We start from the raw sequence: 17329 nt of genomic DNA, 5'->3' as shown, positions 1-17329 counted from the left end.
CAAGCAGCTTGCAATCGCTTCTGTTTCTGCATGGCAACGAAAACGATGGTCCGACATTTCACATTCGTCTGTGTTCACAGCTTACCTTAGTGATGAGACCAGCAACCTTAGATTGATATTGCAATTTGGTTAGGTAGTTCATTGATTTAATTAAGCAACTGTGACGTTGCTATTGACCAGTCAATCTTGTAAATTCAACATCACAAATTCAATATATGAGAATTTTGAACATAAAGTGGAGATTTACATAAACCTAACAAATGCGTCTTCACACAATTCTTCTTTTGACTGGGAAAACCAATCAATCTGAGCAGGCTATCCTGTTTGGATTTCCTTAGCATCACTCTTAAATTAATTCTCAAAGAAGCTAAATATTTATCAGTATAAATCCCACAACCAAACCCAAAATCAATATCAAGAACCTAAGCTGAAATCATGAAAGGGTAAAAAGTGAATGATCAGATTATACTAGCCATCTACCAAGAGGTATAGACCACTAAAATGCATAAGCCACACTATTAAAATTCAAACAGACATGCATACTATCAATAACCAGCAAAATTACCAAGTCAATCTGAAGTTTCAATCAAGTTCATCTGTCAATGTTGATATCATGGTCAACAAGCTGCAACTATACAACAGTTGTTATCAGCAAAATGGAATTGTCAGACTATCAACTTACGGCAAATCACATAACTCTGCTTGGTTATGGGTCAATTTCATCCTTCGATATTCTTCTTGTGCCTTCTTTGAACGGAACATGGCTTGAACCCGTACAACCGCTTTCTCAACACGCTTCTCAGCTTGTTTCCGGCTATCATGGTAGAAGTCTTCCTCCGCATTGCTTTCCTGCATATCTTCTGCAACTACTTCAGCAGGATCAACACGAAGCCCACGAAAGCCTCTTCTCTTTAAACGCCATCGAAGAATTGCTTTCTCAAGCACTCCAACTGACCAGACTATCTTGCGGTATTGCCTTCTCACTTGGAAACCCCGAAAAGCAGCCTGCATTAGAATAAAGTAAATTCAATTTTTCATATTCTTAACCAAATGAAAAATTCTTCACAAGCATGAAGCAATCACATAAATTAGGGAAAGAAATGGATGTGTTTTTGGTTGAATAGACCTAGATTTGAGACCGTGCTGTGTTCATCAAGTTCAGTTCATGAAGAAAGAGAGTAAATAAAATCAAATTTTTAATATTAAGAATTAACCTGGTCCACTCATAACCACCAAGACTGACTCAGAGCAGAGCATCTGACTAGAAATAGGTCACCATCTGACACATCCCAACAATTGCCAAAGGGATATCTATTTATCTAGATGACCAAGAAGATGGAAGAAAGTGCTTACTTGAATTTTGATAGCATGTTCACGTATGTTAAGGAATTCCTTCTGCATTTTCCAACTACGAAACCTATACTGGATATGAGCAGCAGCTGCCATCTTTTTCCGTGTCTCATAGTTGCGAAAGGAATGTTGAATTTTCATTGCCGCAACTATTATTTGTGCTTCGTCCTCTGGATTTGTAAGCTGAACTGCTTTAGTCCGTACTTTAAGAGAGTGTTCTCCGAATGCAACCTGTATACGTGCTGCTGCATCAGCAGCTGTTCGATAAGCTGCTAAAGTATCCTTCAGATAGAGCTCCTCCTCACTTAGGTTCTCAGAGTTTACAGTGTCAGTTGCACTTGTTCGTAGTGAGCCACTAACATTTCCGGCTATAGACATATCCTTGAAATGTGCCACTAAAGACTTTTCCGATAGATAACCCGCTAGGCCATCATAACCCTTTGCAGATGCAAGATCAGCAGCAGTGCATCCGCCAGGGTTTTCTGAAGTGGGGTCTGTGACCAAGTTTGGCTTTGCCCCTGCAGATAAAAGAACTGCAACCATTTTCTCCCTAAACAAGGAGATGTTTCAGAACTAGAGAAATAAACTCCTTGACAACAAATTGAAATTATTCTATACTCTTCAGATTTGCATATTCAGAGATGTATGTACGCCAACACAATTTATGTGAAGAAAAACAAATTCTGGAGATAGAATGTAAAAGAAAAGAGTGAAACTGTCCATAAAGATGAGAAGGTGGGTGGGGAGGGGGGGGGAAGAGATATTGAAGGAATTCCAGTTTGTTAACTTCAGGCCGCATTGAAATGCAGCTAACCTGAAGAGTCACATAGAAGACTGCAAGACAAAACAAGAAAATAATTTGGACATACCTTCCATAATATGATGCCCAATGAAGAGCTGTCCATCCATGTTTATCCCGAAAATCCAATGACAAGGCTGATGATGAAAATAAATAAACAGCCCAAGTATATCCAAGAATAGCACACAAATGGATTACTCCTTGACCTTGAGCATCATATTCAGTGATTTTACAGCCTTCAACCACTCTTTCCAACAACCATTCCTTTATCATGTTCTTCAAAGAGAGTTCAAACAAACCATCTTTTGCTTGTGCAAATGAAAATCTGCCGTCCTCAATTGACTTAATAAAATATGCCCACATATGGGAAATGATAGAGGTTTTGTGGGAGAACATTTTAGCCTCATTCAGGTTAGCTGGTGATACCTTACTGGTTAAAATGTTGAGGGTTCTGGATGTAGAGAAAAGCAAATAAGCAAGTCTCATCTGAAGTTTGAACTCTTCCCAGTTGGGTTTGTCTTCTGAAGAAGCCACAGGATAGCATAATGCAGCGCGGTACTCAAAATTTAAAACTTGGCTTATGGGTATAAGGCCATCCAAACTCAAAAACAGATTTACTATTCCAGGGGAATGTGGTGATACCAAACAGCGATACACCCCAGCCTGAACAATTTCTGCACGAACACATGCATCTCCACAAACACAACACAGATTAGATTTTGCCAGATGTAGATACTGTTCATGGAAATATCCAGTGAGTAGAATCTGCATGAAGAACATAAATAAATGTATTATGCCATTGAAATAGATTTGAAAGTGGATGTTCATCATCAGATGGACAAATTTCTGTCACGCCAAGCAAGGGTCTAACCAATTTTGAGCAAATATTAACTCACTGAACAATTTCAACGATTCTAAAATAGATTTGCAAGAAAAATTTTAAATCACAAGTAACAAGCACTGCCTTCTATATACTGGAACTTAGGAAATTGGATGAATCACCATTCAAAAGTTCCAAGTTCAGGAGACATGGAAAAAGTTTATGGCCCCACATTTCTTGTGCTGCCAGCACTAATCAGCTTTTAAATAAGGACTTCTATTTATATGATCATTTGCTTAATAATCAAACAGGTGTTGACACCCATATGACTGATGAAATGTCATAAAAAAAGACAAATGATCAAGTGCACAACTATAAGATTATCATCAATTCTCCCGAAAATGTGCAAAACTACTACTGGTTCATAATGACAAACTGTGTTCTAGTCAAATCAGTAATACAAGATGCACTTAGAAGACATTATGGGCAGCACAAAATAGAGACAGAAGAAAAAGAAAAAAGACCTTTGTCATTTCAGTTGAATAAGCCCATGCATGAGAGGTATCAGTGATGACAAATATTTGTTCAGGAACAGAAGATTGAAGTTGATCAATTTCTGGAGAAGTATATGAATCATGACCTGATGAAATCGAAGATTCAAGCACAGCATTATCTATGGAACCCGGAGAGTCAGCTATTGTGCAGTTTATCCACCCTCCAAAACTATCTTGACATTGCAGACCATCATTAACCAACAAGTCCAAAGAATCACCAGTCCCTATGATACTAGAATCCTTCCTGTGCACATTTGAATTTACTTGGACTCTTGTTGACTGACTGTAAGCATCCTCTGGAATATTTAAATGAGAATTTTTGTTCGCAACAGGCTCACTCAAGTTATCTAAAGGAGGAATTTCTGCAGATAAATTGTAGGCGGGAAGAGAAATACCCTGTAAAGATGAAAATTACTTAGTTGCTTTGTGTGACAATTTCAGTATTTTGTATGCAAGCTAGCAAATGGAAAGTAATTTGAGCAATCTTCAAGCATGCGACATTAGACCTGATAAGTCAGCAGGAATGGAAATTATTGCTTTCAGAAATTTTAACCGTTGTAATGTTAAGGGATATGTGCCAATTAATAAATTCAGAAATTTCTTGATCTTAACCAATTGAGGTGCTAACAGTTTATTTACTGAACCTGTGAACCATAGGCACATTTTTTCAAACTGAACCAATCCCTTTCATATGGCAAACTGCAAAACCAGAGCTGAAGCCCATTCTCTCAGTTAAACGCACAAGGGTTAACTGGCTTTGAACTGAATTTTCAGTTTATAATATTAAAAACTTCGAGTCTAACTCAACTTTATACTTAAAGTACCTGATAAAGTAAGGCCATAGTCAATGGCCGCTTAGAAAAGCCTTCTTACAAAGACCAACAAATTAAAAAAGGCCTAGAAGTTAGAGGGCTGCTTTTATTTATAAGTGGTGGCAGTATCCACCAATTTTAAGTTCTTTTAATGTGAGGAGATTTTGTGTTACATCTAAAGAGGGGTAGGAGGCAGTTTCCTGTTCCTCGTTTAACTCCAGCCAGGTGCAATATAGATTCTAGAATCCACATTAATTCAAAACAAATAGTGAAGGGTCATAATCCAGTGCAACAAGGTAGCTTCTCCCTAGTTGACCGCTGTGGAAGCCAAATATTTCAAGACAATAACTAAACCATTTAATATAATAAATAAATAGTAGATTTCAGTTTCGTTGATTAACCATTAGTCTTTCACAAAGCGAAACCAAAACTGAAGTTATTTTTTCAATTAACTCTATTCTTTGGGTTTGGATTTGGTTTTCAAGTTTTGTGGGTGTTTTTTCCCGCCATTATTATAGAGTACAACTAAAATGAACACAGTGTATCAGATACGCCAGCCAAAACCTACAATCAATAAGTACACGGTTCAATTATGGCTTTATGAACATTGAGATTGCCAAACCACAAAAACCACCAAGTAAAATAACAGAATTATGACCTTGAACTCAAATAACTTGGAACCATTGCTATGGGAAAAATCAAAATCTTCAACAGAGAAAGAACAAAAAAGATAAAAAAAAAAAAAACTTCAAACTGTAAGTGATTCTGCTTACATCATTCGAGGACCCATTTACTGCAACTTGATTACGTTGGTCAAAGCTCGTAATCTTATCTGCTCACCATCAAGAAAAACACAAATGAATTAATACAAAGACTTAAAAAAACTAGCAACAATTTCTGAAGCTATTGACATTGCAGCAAATAACATCAAGTCCATCACCTCCTTTAGGAATGAGTGAATTTCTAGGATTGTTCATCACCAGGTCATCCCATTCAAGCGTATTGATCTCATGAATCCTCATTACATGATTTATGACAGTTAAACTGTCACCAGGCTCTGTTGACTCTCCAAAATAGCAAGAGTGAGAAAATAATACATGCATTTTCCAATACCAGCAACAGTTATCATGTATTATTTGTTGAAGGTGATAAAGAATGATAATGAGAAATTTTCTCTAAACCTTGACTGAAAACCCAACTATAAATAGCCCTGTCAAGGAGAAAGCTGTGGGTTTGCATTTCAGATTAAAAAACAGAGTCAAATTTATTTGTAGAATGTACAAGTAAAATCACCTAGAGCTTCTTTCTCGCCAACATGATATGCATGACCAACTCCAGAATCAAATTCTTCTGATAAAAGCCAAGGAGACTGGTCAGAGACTAAACTAGAATTTGAATTCATAGGTGTGACTGGAGAACCCTGCAGATGTTAACATAAGTCAAACCACAGCCCAAAATATAATTTGGACAACCATTACTTTATTGTCATCAATGATAAGAAAGTAGAATTTTGTTTGCTTGACAATATGCCAGTGTCCCTAACACCAGAATACAACTCGTAGGCGTAACTTAAACTTTTTCTCTACAAATTTAAGTTTTTCTTTCTATGGCACACAGAACGATTGAAGCCAGAAAATAGATATCTACAGAATGTTAAAATATAAAAGGAGAAAAAAAAAATCTGTCCAAATATTCACCATAAGGAATACACAATGCAGTTAAATGGGATTTGGAGGCAGCACCCTCAAACCTTACCAACGGATAAACCACATGCAATTATGCAAACAGAATCCTTAGGAAATAATTCAATTGCATAAAGGTATATAACCAATAATAACATATTTCTCCACACAAGGGCTGATTTCACAACACAACATTTTATAAATGCTGATAAGCAATGACTAACATAACCTCCTGTGTTTCCCGATAGTGCACAAGGACTATATGTTCTAGAGTCCTGAAAAAAAAAAAAAAAAAGAAAAAAAAAAAAGAAGAAAAAAAAAAAAGAACCTAAAGGTCAAAATGCTAAAGCAAACCCTATCAAGCGTGACAAACATAAGATCATCTTTTATAGAAATGTTGATATTATATATATTAGGTAATCATGATTTACTTATCTATCCAGTGAACTATAACCAGTACATACTTATCAAGTAGCCAATAACACCTACGGACAAATGTTGGATTATCTTCCCCATGTGCATAGTATACATGAATCCTTTCTTCATTACCAACCTGAACAATGAGACACAATGGCAAATTCTTCAAAACAGATACTTGTTAATGGCAGAGATTATTTTTCATACAAATAAAATTATAAAAACGAGATAGATGAAAAATCATAGGGACTTGGGGATATGACACATGTAATCCAAATAACAAATCACCTATGAATCTTAAAACTTCTACAATATCAAGCAATACTTCAATTACACTAAAAAACTTAAAGAATGTGATCGCATATGTACACTGTATGTTATAAATATCTATATAGTATATAGATATATAAAATGAAGAAAGAGAATTGAAAATTATTTCTTCAGCAACTCATTTTCCCAGATTATTCATGTAAAAAGTTGAAAAATTTAGAGTCCACATTGACTAGAGTGAACATCCTTTTAATAAATTTAATATTATGATGTTAAGACATTCATAAAACTTTAGTGCATACCCAAAGAATTAACATGCACCAATCAAACTGGAAAAATTGATTGATGCCAAATATAACACCATAGAAATAGAGAAAATCTCACTTTTAAGTGTTCATGTGCTTCTTTAACGGTCTTCCCATCGTTTTTCTTCTTCCAATTATGACCATCTTTTCTGAAGTTCCTAAGCTTCTTACGGTCAAATAACATAATATCACCACCTGTTACAACAATAAAGATTAGATAACAGAATACCATACAGAAAGTCGTTTGATATTCTATATCACTCTTACGGGAATACAAACCTTACTACACCTACTAAAATGCAATCAAACTCAAAAAGGTTGTCTGTTTGTTAAATATTAAGTGTAACAGCAGCAATATGAGTTACAAGCAAAAACAACATATTAACCATTTTCAACACCATACCTGCTCAACTTTCAATTGCCCTCCATTCCTATCACTTGCAAACTAATGGCACATAGGTTAACCAATGTCCACTGAGCAAACAACTTTTGATAACAGTTACATAAAAAATTAAAAAAAAAAAAAGGCACTTGGGGCAGAAGGTCTAAACTTTAGCCAGTTTTATCATGAACAAACAAAACCAGAAAAAAAAAAAAAAAGATGTTAAAATTAGATTGACTTGAATGGAGATAGAAGGGTTCATAGCTCAGACCGCTCATTTTATCAGATTTCACACTGGATGAGCATACAACAATATCACTTTTATCAAAGAGGAACCCAAAGCACAATAATTGTTTCTTCAGAGAAGCCAAAAAATTCAGGTTAGAACGGACATTAACAGGAACTTACTTTTGGGCAAGTGCACTGGTTTGACATTAATTAAGAAATACTTGTAGTTACAAAGTATTGCTTGAATTTCATTTGGGCGGAACCATCTTGTTCTAGCTTCCTCCCTTGTGTTCCCGAAATCCAAATCTGTCAATGGAACAAGCCACCATTACTCTAATAAGCACAACTATTTATACCATTACTCTAATAAGTACAACTATTTATACCATGATAATATAAGATAAGCACCTCCTAATGAAGATTTATGAAAGCCAGTAAATCATTTAAATAAAAATAAAATAAGAGATACCAAACCCAATTTCAGAAACAACTAAATGAATCCGGTTTTGCTATTCTTCTATCCCCATGATCACTTTTCCTTGTTAACTAATTCCTTGGCCTTTTCGTCATGGTACATCAAATCCAACTGCATGCTTTCTTAATATTAAGATTCATGGCATATCATGCCCTCATTAGTTGCTACCCTTCTTGTACACTCCTATGCCGCTCTCCTCCATCACAAGTTCCCATTTAGGAATGCTCACATAATGACATAAGTAGATAAATGATAGTCAAGAAAAATTCCATCTAGTGATGCCAGCAGCTTGGGTTCTTCAACAAAGATGTTACTGCTCAGCAGCAAGCAATAATTTTAACAAAAACAAGAGTTGCGCTGTTAGAGATTCCATTTCTTTCCTATAGGAATTCTCACTCACGCACATTTGCATTTCTTTTTCTACCAAGTCTCCCCCTCAAGTATGATCATGCACCTCTAAGAGTCACTGGAACCATCACGTATACTAAGAATCTTTCCACTCCATCGGTATGAGAGTGTTTTACTGCTCCATGTAAATTTTGACTCACTTACATTCTTTTTGAACATGGCCAAATCAAGAAAATAATTTTTTAATACAATTAGCCTAGATCGACTCAAATTCGACACCTTATAATACTCAACTCAACTAAACTTTTATCCCAAAAATTTGGGATCGGCTATATGGATTCTCTTTCTCCACTCTAAACGATTTTGGGTTAAATCTTCGGAAATATGTAATACTTCTAAGTCATGTTGTACTGCTCTCTTCTAAGTCAGTTTAGGTCTACCCCTTCTTTTCTTTCTATCCTCTAAAATAATGTGCTCTACTTGTCTAACTGGAACCTCCGTATGTCTACGCTTCACATGACCAAACCACCACAATCTCCCTTCTCTTAACTTATTCTCAATTGGCATCACTCCTACCTTTTCTCTAATAGTCTCATTATGTATTTTATTTAGTCTAGTATGGCTACTTATCCACCTTTACATTCTTATCTCTGCAACTCTTACCTTAGACACATACGACTCTTTTAGTGCCCAACACTCACTACCATATAACATGGCCGGTCGTATAGCCGTACAGTGAAATTTTCCTTTCAACTTATTGGGAATCTTGCGATCACATAAAACTCCTGAGGCACGTCTCCACTTCAACCATCCGGCTTTAATCTTATGACTAACATCCTCCTCATATCCCCCATCTACTTGAAGAACTGAGCCGAAATATTTAAAGTGATTACTTTGGGACAGTACCACTCTATCCAAACTAACTCCTTTCCTAACACCTGTTCGACCTTCACTGAACTTGCAATGCATGTATTCTGTCTTCGTTCTACTTAACTTAAAGCACTTTGACTCTAGAGTACTTCTCCAAAGCTCTGGCTTTCTATTGACTCCTTCTCGCGTCTCATCTATCAGAACTATATCATCCGCAAATATCATGCATCAAGTGATACTCTCTTGTATATGTTTCGTCAATTCATCTAAAACTAATTTAAAAAGGTAAGGGTTTACAGCTGAACCTAGGTGTAATCCAACTGAGATAGAAAAATCTCTTGTGTCCTCTCCAACTGTGCGCACAATAATAGTTGTTCCTTCATACATATCTTTTAACACTTATATGTACCTAATAGATACCCTCTTGTCTTCTAACACTCTCCATAAGACATCTTTTAGAACACTATCATAAGCATTCTCCAAATCAATAAAAATCATGTGTAGATCTTTCTTAACATCTCTATATTTCTCCATTAAGTTTATAATGAGAAAGATCATTTCCATAGTTGAACGACCGAGCATGAAGCTAAATTGATTGGGAGAGATAAAAGTATCATGATGTAGTCGATGTTCCACAACTCTCTCCCACAACATCATAGTATGGTTCATGAATTCAATTCCCCTATAGTTTGAGCAACTTAAAGAAAATGCCTGATGAATGGAGGAGGGGTATTTTAGTACCTATTTTTAAAAATAAGGGAGACATACAGAGTTGCTCAAACTATAGGAGAATTAAACTCATGAGCCATGCTATGAAGCTGTGGGAGAGAGTTGTAGAACACCGACTACGTCATCTCCCAATCAATTTGGCTTCATGCCTGATCGTTCAACTATGAAAGCAATCTTTCTCATTAGAAGCTTGATGGAGAAATATAGAAAAGTGAAGAAAGATCTACACAAGGTTTTTATTGATTTGGAGAAGGTTTATGATAGTGTTCCAAGAGATGTCTTATGGAGAGTGTTAGAACAAAAGAAGGTATCTATTAGGTACATACAAGTGTTGAAAGATATGTATGAAGGAGCAACTAATATTGTGCGCACGGTGGGAGGGGACACAAGAGATTTTCCTACCTCAGTTGGATTACACCAAGATTCAGCTGTAAGCCCTTACCTTTTTACATTAGTTTTAGATGAATTGACGAAATATATATAAGAGAGTATCCCTTGGTACATGATATTTATGGATGATATAGTTCTAATAGATGAGACGCGAGAAGGAGTCAATAGAAAACTAGAGCTTTGGAGAAGTACTCTAGAGTCAAAGGGCTTTAAGTTAAGTAGAACGAAAATAGAATACATGCATCGCAAGTTCAGTGAAGGCCGAACAGGTGAGAGGGAATGAGTTAGTTTGAATGGAGTGGTATTGTCCCAAAGTAATTACTTTAAATATCTCGGCTCAGTCCTTCAAGTAGATGAGGGATGTGAGGAGGATGTTAGTCATAGGATTTGTTAGCATAATTACAGCAATTAGCATGATTACAGGAGATTTGTGTAGCATAATTACAGCAATTAGCATGATTATAGGAGATTTGTGTAGCATAATTATAGCAATTATTATTCTTGTCCAAATTAGTTCATATTCTCATGTATAAATAGATGTAATATCTCTATAAATAAGACACAGACAAATACACAATTCTTTCCTTCATTACTTGTATTCTTTCTTCTAACATGGTATCAGAGCTATAAAGCTTTTATTTCTAGTTTCTGGGGTCTCTCTACTCTCTCTATAACCTGTTCTAGTTCATTCTTTCATACCTATTATTATACCATTTTTTTTTTCTCCTCATCTTGTTATCAATGGAGAAATCTGATATTTCAAAACCTATTGCAACAGTTCTAACTGGTTCCAACTATAATCTTTGGGTTCAAGGAATGAAAAGTTTTTTGATAGGTTGCAAGCTTTGGCGTACACCTCTTGATGACACTCCTCTTGATGATCCTACTTTATATCGACAGCTTGTCGGGAATCTTGTTTATCTCACAGTTACTCGACCTGATATTTCATATGCTGTTCATCTGGTCAGCCAGTTTATGTCTGCTCCTCGCTCAACTCATTTCTCTGCAGTACTTCGAATCCTTCATTATATCAAAGGCACTCTTTTTCATGGTTTGCACTTTTCCGCTACCTCCTCCCTAGTATTATCTGGCTACTCTGATGCTGATTGGGCTGGTGATCTGACAGATCGTCGCTCTAAAACTGGTTATTGTTTCTTCTTGGGTAATTCTCTTATCTCTTAGCGTAGCAAAAAGCAAACTGTTGTTGCACGTTCTAGCACAGAATCTGAATATCGTGCTCTTGCTGATGCTACATCTGAATTATTTTGGTTACGGTGGTTATTAACTGATTTGGGTGTCACTCATTCTTCTGCCACAATGCTTCATTGCGATAATAGAAGTGCCATACAGATTTCTCATAATAATGTATTTCATGAGCGTACCAAACACATCGAAATTGATTGTCATTTTGTACGTCATCATGTTGCTCATAGCACCATATGTTTGATTTCTGTCTCCTCTGTTAACCAAACTGCTGATATATTCACCAAAACGCATCATTCCGCTCGCTTTCAGGATCTCTTAAGCAAACTAAAGTTGCCACCTGTGCTACCACCTTGAGTTTGAGGGGGGGGTGTTAGCATAATTACAGCAATTAGCATGATTATAGGAGATTTGTGTAGCATAATTACAGCAATTAGCATGATTATAGGAGATTTGTGTAGCATAATTATAGCAATTATTATTCTTGTCCAAATTAGTTCATATTCTCATGTATAAATAGATGTAATATCTCTATAAATAAGACACAGACAAATACACAATCCTTTCCTTCATTACTTGTATTCTTTCTTCTAACAGGATTAAAACCGGATGGTTGAAGTGAAGAGGTGCCACTGGAGTTTTATGTAATCACAAGATTCTCAATAAGTTGAAAGAAAAATTTTACCGTACAGCCATACGATCAGCCATGTTATATGGTAGTAAGTGTTGAGTACTGAATGAGTCATATGTACCTAAGATAAGAGCTGTGGAGATGAAAATGTTAAGATGGATGAGTGACCATACTAGACTAAATAAAGTCTATAATGAGAGTATTAGAGAAAAGGTAGGAGTGGTGTCAATTGAGGATAAATTAAGAGAAGAGAGATTGAGATGGTTTATTCATGTGAAGCGTAGACATACGGAGGCTCCAGTTAGACAAGTAGAATACATTAGATTAGATGATAGAAAAAAAAAATGGGTAGACCTAAACTGACCTGGAGGAGAATAGTACAACATGACCTAGAAGCATTACACATTTCCGAGGATTTAACCAAAAATCGTTTAGAGTGGAGAAAGAGAATCCATATAGCCGACTCCAAATTTTTGAAATAAAGGTTTAGTTGAGTTGAGTTGAGTATAGTGTAGTTTGAGCAACTCTGTATATCTCCCTTATTTTTAAAATATGTACTAAAATACTCCTCCTCCATTCATCAGGCATTTTCTTTGAGTTTAGAATCGCATTAAACAATTTAATTAACCATGCCACTCCCATATCTCCCAAACAATTCAATTGGTATTTCATCGGGTCCACAGGCTTTTCCCACTTTCATTCTCTTAAGTGCTTCATTTACTTCTAAAGATATAATCCTTCTAGTATAATTCACATTCTTTTCTATTACTCTATAGTTTATATTCACGTTATTACTATTTTAACTATTATTAAATATATCATTAAAATAATTTTTTCATTTTTCTTTAGTACCCTCATCTTTCACCAACAATTTTCCTTCTTTATCCTTAATGCGCCTAGCTTCATTGAGATCTTGACATTTCTTTTCTTTCCTCCTTGCTAATCTATAAATATCTTTCTCTCCTTCTTTAGTTCTAAGTTTCTCATATAACTTTTCAAAGGCCTACGCATTTGCTTGTCTCTTTCTTTATTATCTTGTACTGTTCATATGCCTCATTATTATCACACTTAAATAATTTCTTATACTATTCCCTCTTTCTCTTCACTGCTTTTGTACTTCCTCATTCCACCACCATTTCTATTTTGAGGGTGGTCCATATCCTCTAAACTCTCCAAATACTTTTCTAACTACTTCTCTAATTTTTGATACCATCTTTATCTACATACCGTTAGCCTCCATATCCAGCTTTCATATTTCAGACTCGAGAAACTCATTTTTAAACTTTTCTTACTTTACTCTTTTGAACTCCTACCACTTTGTTTCAACTATACTATTTTTTTTAATATTATTTAAAGTATTCCTAAATTTAACGTACAAGACCACGAAATGATGCTGACTTGTCAAAACCTCATTCCAATAACCTTATAATGTTAGAGAAAATTCTTATAATACTACGGAGAGATGAGAATTTAAAAGCACGTCTTGGTTAGTTAAAAAAAAAAAAACTTGCCAATGAACAAAAGACGTGAAACCACTTTTTCATTACTTTCGTTAAAATTCTCGTCACATAAAAGTACGTTTTTTCCATCAATTTGGAAGCTCCAAGCTTGTCGGGCTACCGTTTGCTCGGTACATTAAAGCACTGATTTTGCTCTGTTAAATCCAAAACTACCACAAATTTTGCTTTCAAAACCAAGTGAAAGCACTTCCAAAGAGCAAATTAGCTATGCTTTCCACTTCCAAAAAAAAAAAGAAAAATGGCGCTTGCAAAATGCTCAGCATGCCATGCCTAAGCTCAATTACCAATTTTCCGATGCTCAAACACTTAAATAAAACCCAAACATAAATTACAGCATAGCTAAAAACCTTGCAGCGTATGAAATCCATGAATCTCCGAGCCCACAAGATGCCCCTGCACACCAGTTTCCATTGACGAACTAAGCGCATATAAATTAACCGAAGAAAGCGAACCCAAAAAAATTCTCAAAATCAAACAATCTGCAAGTAGAAAGCAATCAATCGAAGATTATTATTATTACAATTTAGGGGAAAAAGGTAAAAATTTCCAAAAATAATCTCACAATTGCAATTGCCCAATTGTCGCAGAGGGAGAGAGGGAAAACGAAAGGGTAATTTTTGTTGGAAATGGGAAAAAGTCTCCTGTAGGTATATCGTCAGCCAATTACAATTACAATGTGGCGAGAGACGTAAGGGAAATGAGTTGTTTTAATGGCAGCATTAGTTCGTCCAACAAATAATAGGTAATAAACAAAACTGTACAGGCCAAGCTGAATAAAATAAACAGGAAAAGACATTTGAGTTTGCACTGTTTATGTTTTAAAAAAAAAAAAAAAAATTGGTTGGTATTGATCTCCACATAACGACGGCTCAGGAGCAGGGGCGAAAGTTGATATCGCCGACTGCTGATTTCATTAGTCATTGATTGACGGCTTGATGGCTCCAGAGAAAGGACTAAATTTGTACCGCAGCCAAAATGTTCGATGAAATGTATGTGTTGATTCACATTTCATTGTTAAAATTATTTTTATAATATAATTTAATGTGTTTATATTTAGAATTATTTAAAAAAAATAAAAATAACATCTAATTTTATATATATTATAATTTAATTATAAAAGTAAAATTACATTAAAATTATATTATATATTAAAAAAATTATTAAAAGATGTTATATTTAATTACAATGATTTTAATAATATTAAATTAAAACTAAACAAATTTTAAAAAAATTACAATTGAGTAATTTTTATGAAAGAATTCATAAAATTTAGAAACACGGCGGGTCTCATGCAGTATTGTTTGAGGCTTAAATCAAATTCAGGGCTGAAGTCTATTGCTGTGATGAAGCCCATGTGAGGCCTACTACACTACAGAAGTACAGATGGACTTACAGGTCCGTCTCAGCTCGGTGATTAGCCCCTTCAGCCATTACTTTGCTTGCAATTGAAGAAGAACAGAAAGCAAGCAAAAGCAGCTACTGCAGCCACCTCAGCTCTGAAAAATCTCTCTCTCCTAATGGGTTAGGCCTTCGCTTTCTATTCTTTTCACTCTACCAAAGCAATCTCCAACCACCGTCTTTTAAATATCACATTCAATTTCCTTGCCACAACAACCAAGAGAAATCCAATTCCCCAAAACACATTCTTTGGCAAAACCCAATATGAAGGCCACAAATTGTGTTCTTGCCACAATGGCATTGTTAATATTAGTGGTAGTGGTAAATGGAGGTGATGATCAACCATCTTCAGTAAAGCCATTGGTGAAGATTGTGAAGGGCAAGAAGTTGTGCGACAAGGGATGGGAGTGCAAAGGCTTGTCTGCATATTGCTGCAACGAGACTATTTCTGATTACTTCCAGACCTACCAGTTTGAGAACTTGTTTTCAAAGCGTAATACACCTGTGGCTCATGCAGCAGGATTTTGGGACTACCATTCTTTTATAACTGCTGCTGCGGTTTACCAGCCTCATGGGTTTGGTACCACTGGAGGAAAACTCAAGGCTCAGAAGGAAGTTGCTGCTTTCCTTGGGCATGTGGGCAGCAAAACTTCGTGTAAGTTGAAAGATTTCTGTTCCGCATTTGCAATTTCTTTTTTTCCTTTTGTTAGAAGATTGAATCGACTGAATTGATGATACTTGTTCTTCTATATATGAATTATAAGGGCATTGGTGATGAATTTTTCAGGTGGCTATGGAGTGGCCACAGGAGGACCACTGGCCTGGGGCTTATGCTACAACAAGGAAATGAGCCCCAGCAAATTGTACTGTGATGACTACTATAAGTACACCTATCCATGCACTCCTGGAGCTTCATACCACGGCAGGGGTGCCCTGCCTATCTATTGGTATGCATCTCTTTTAACCATATGATGTGCAATTCCATACTTATTTTATCCGCTTAAATGGCCAATGCGAACAGGAAAGCTCGAAAATTTTAAAATTTCCCGAGAAAATGATTGCTTCCTTTTTGTTCCCCCTCCTTAATTTTCTCCTTTAACTGAGATACTTGAAATATATTCATTTTAATATATTTCATCTAAATTGCCACATTAACCATGCTCTACTTAATTATTTCCTAAAAAGGATTAACCATACTCCACTTAATTATTTCCAAAAAAGGATTCCTAATTTATGGGGAAATAAAAGTAAAATTAGATGATTTTATAGTTTCTTTCAAGCAATTTTACTGGTACTTGTATTTTCCTATGAAAGGCAGGAGCACCACCCACCTTTCGGCAGAAAGTTGGTAGAATAATTTCTTCTTTGTGTGCGGACAAGAAGTAATATTCAGATTTATAGTTCAATTCTACCTCTTCTGAAATTCTACCTATTTGACTAGATGCCCCCCAAATCCTAAGAAGCATTTTGTTTTCTTTTTTCACTAATGCTTTTGTTACAGGAACTACAACTATGGCAAGACTGGAGAAGCCCTGAAGGTTGATTTGTTGAATCATCCAGAATACATTGAAAACAATGCCACACTAGCATTCCAGGCTGCAATTTGGAAGTGGATGACTCCAGAAAAGAAGAATCAACCATCAGCTCATGATGTATTCGTGGGCAACTGGAAGCCTACCAAGAATGACACTCTGTCCAAGAGGGTACCTGGTTTTGGCGCTACCATTAATGTTCTCTACGGAGATCAGGCTTGTGGGAAAGGCGACGATGAATCGATGAACAATGTCATCTCTCACTACCTATACTACCTAGACCTGATGGGTGTTGGCAGAGAGGAGGCAGGGCCTCATGAAGTGCTTAGTTGCGCCGAACAGGTTCCTTTCAACCAAGCTGCTCCCTCTTCATCATCTTCTTGAGCCTTTGCTTATTGGTGAAGGCAATGGTAAATACTAAATAGCGTGTCCATTATTGAGCTGTTCCTCTGAAAGGAAAGATTTTAATAAGGGACGGGGCAGGTATAGTTTTGAGCATGTGTACAACTTCTGAGAAGAAGAAAGAATCCGTTCAATTCTTGTTTTTTGTTTGAATCTGCTATTTTCTGGACAACTATGGTGTATATTGAATCATTTATGCCTTTCCTTGTTTA

General features: G+C 35.9%; 2 protein-coding genes across 7 annotated transcripts; one reads left to right on the top strand and one right to left on the bottom strand.

Moving 5' to 3' along the window:
* Positions 1-436: 436 nt before the first annotated feature.
* LOC110632948 (calmodulin-binding transcription activator 5) lies at positions 437-14560 on the bottom strand. Of its 6 annotated transcripts, XM_058136125.1 has the most exons (13): positions 14348-14560; positions 14133-14264; positions 7800-7925; positions 7089-7204; positions 6482-6570; positions 6247-6292; positions 5629-5755; positions 5276-5392; positions 5109-5167; positions 3494-3919; positions 2220-2914; positions 1354-1900; positions 437-1005 (listed from the first exon to the last, which is right to left on the bottom strand). In XM_058136125.1, the coding sequence occupies exons 2-13, from the start codon at positions 14194-14196 to the stop codon at positions 679-681; spliced, it is 2739 nt and encodes a 912-aa protein (XP_057992108.1). In that variant the 5' UTR covers positions 14197-14264; positions 14348-14560; the 3' UTR covers positions 437-678. The 6 variants fall into 6 exon arrangements, with proteins under 6 accessions (XP_057992108.1, XP_057992109.1, XP_057992111.1 ...); XM_058136126.1 differs by lacking the exons at positions 7800-7925; positions 14133-14264; positions 14348-14560 and adding an exon at positions 7413-7788; XM_058136128.1 differs by lacking the exons at positions 6247-6292; positions 7800-7925; positions 14133-14264; positions 14348-14560 and having other exon boundaries at positions 7089-7126.
* An 817-nt stretch (positions 14561-15377) lies between these two features.
* LOC110633008 (chitinase-like protein 2) lies at positions 15378-17329 on the top strand. The gene is made up of 3 exons (XM_021781437.2): positions 15378-15838; positions 15971-16130; positions 16685-17329. The coding sequence occupies exons 1-3, from the start codon at positions 15448-15450 to the stop codon at positions 17097-17099; spliced, it is 966 nt and encodes a 321-aa protein (XP_021637129.2). The 5' UTR covers positions 15378-15447; the 3' UTR covers positions 17100-17329.

Source organism: Hevea brasiliensis, chromosome 15 (assembly GCF_030052815.1).
Source record: "Hevea brasiliensis isolate MT/VB/25A 57/8 chromosome 15, ASM3005281v1, whole genome shotgun sequence".
Classification (NCBI taxonomy): domain Eukaryota; kingdom Viridiplantae; phylum Streptophyta; class Magnoliopsida; order Malpighiales; family Euphorbiaceae; genus Hevea; species Hevea brasiliensis.
Note: the sequence above shows the minus strand (reverse complement) of the source record. Positions and strands in the feature narration are given on the sequence as shown.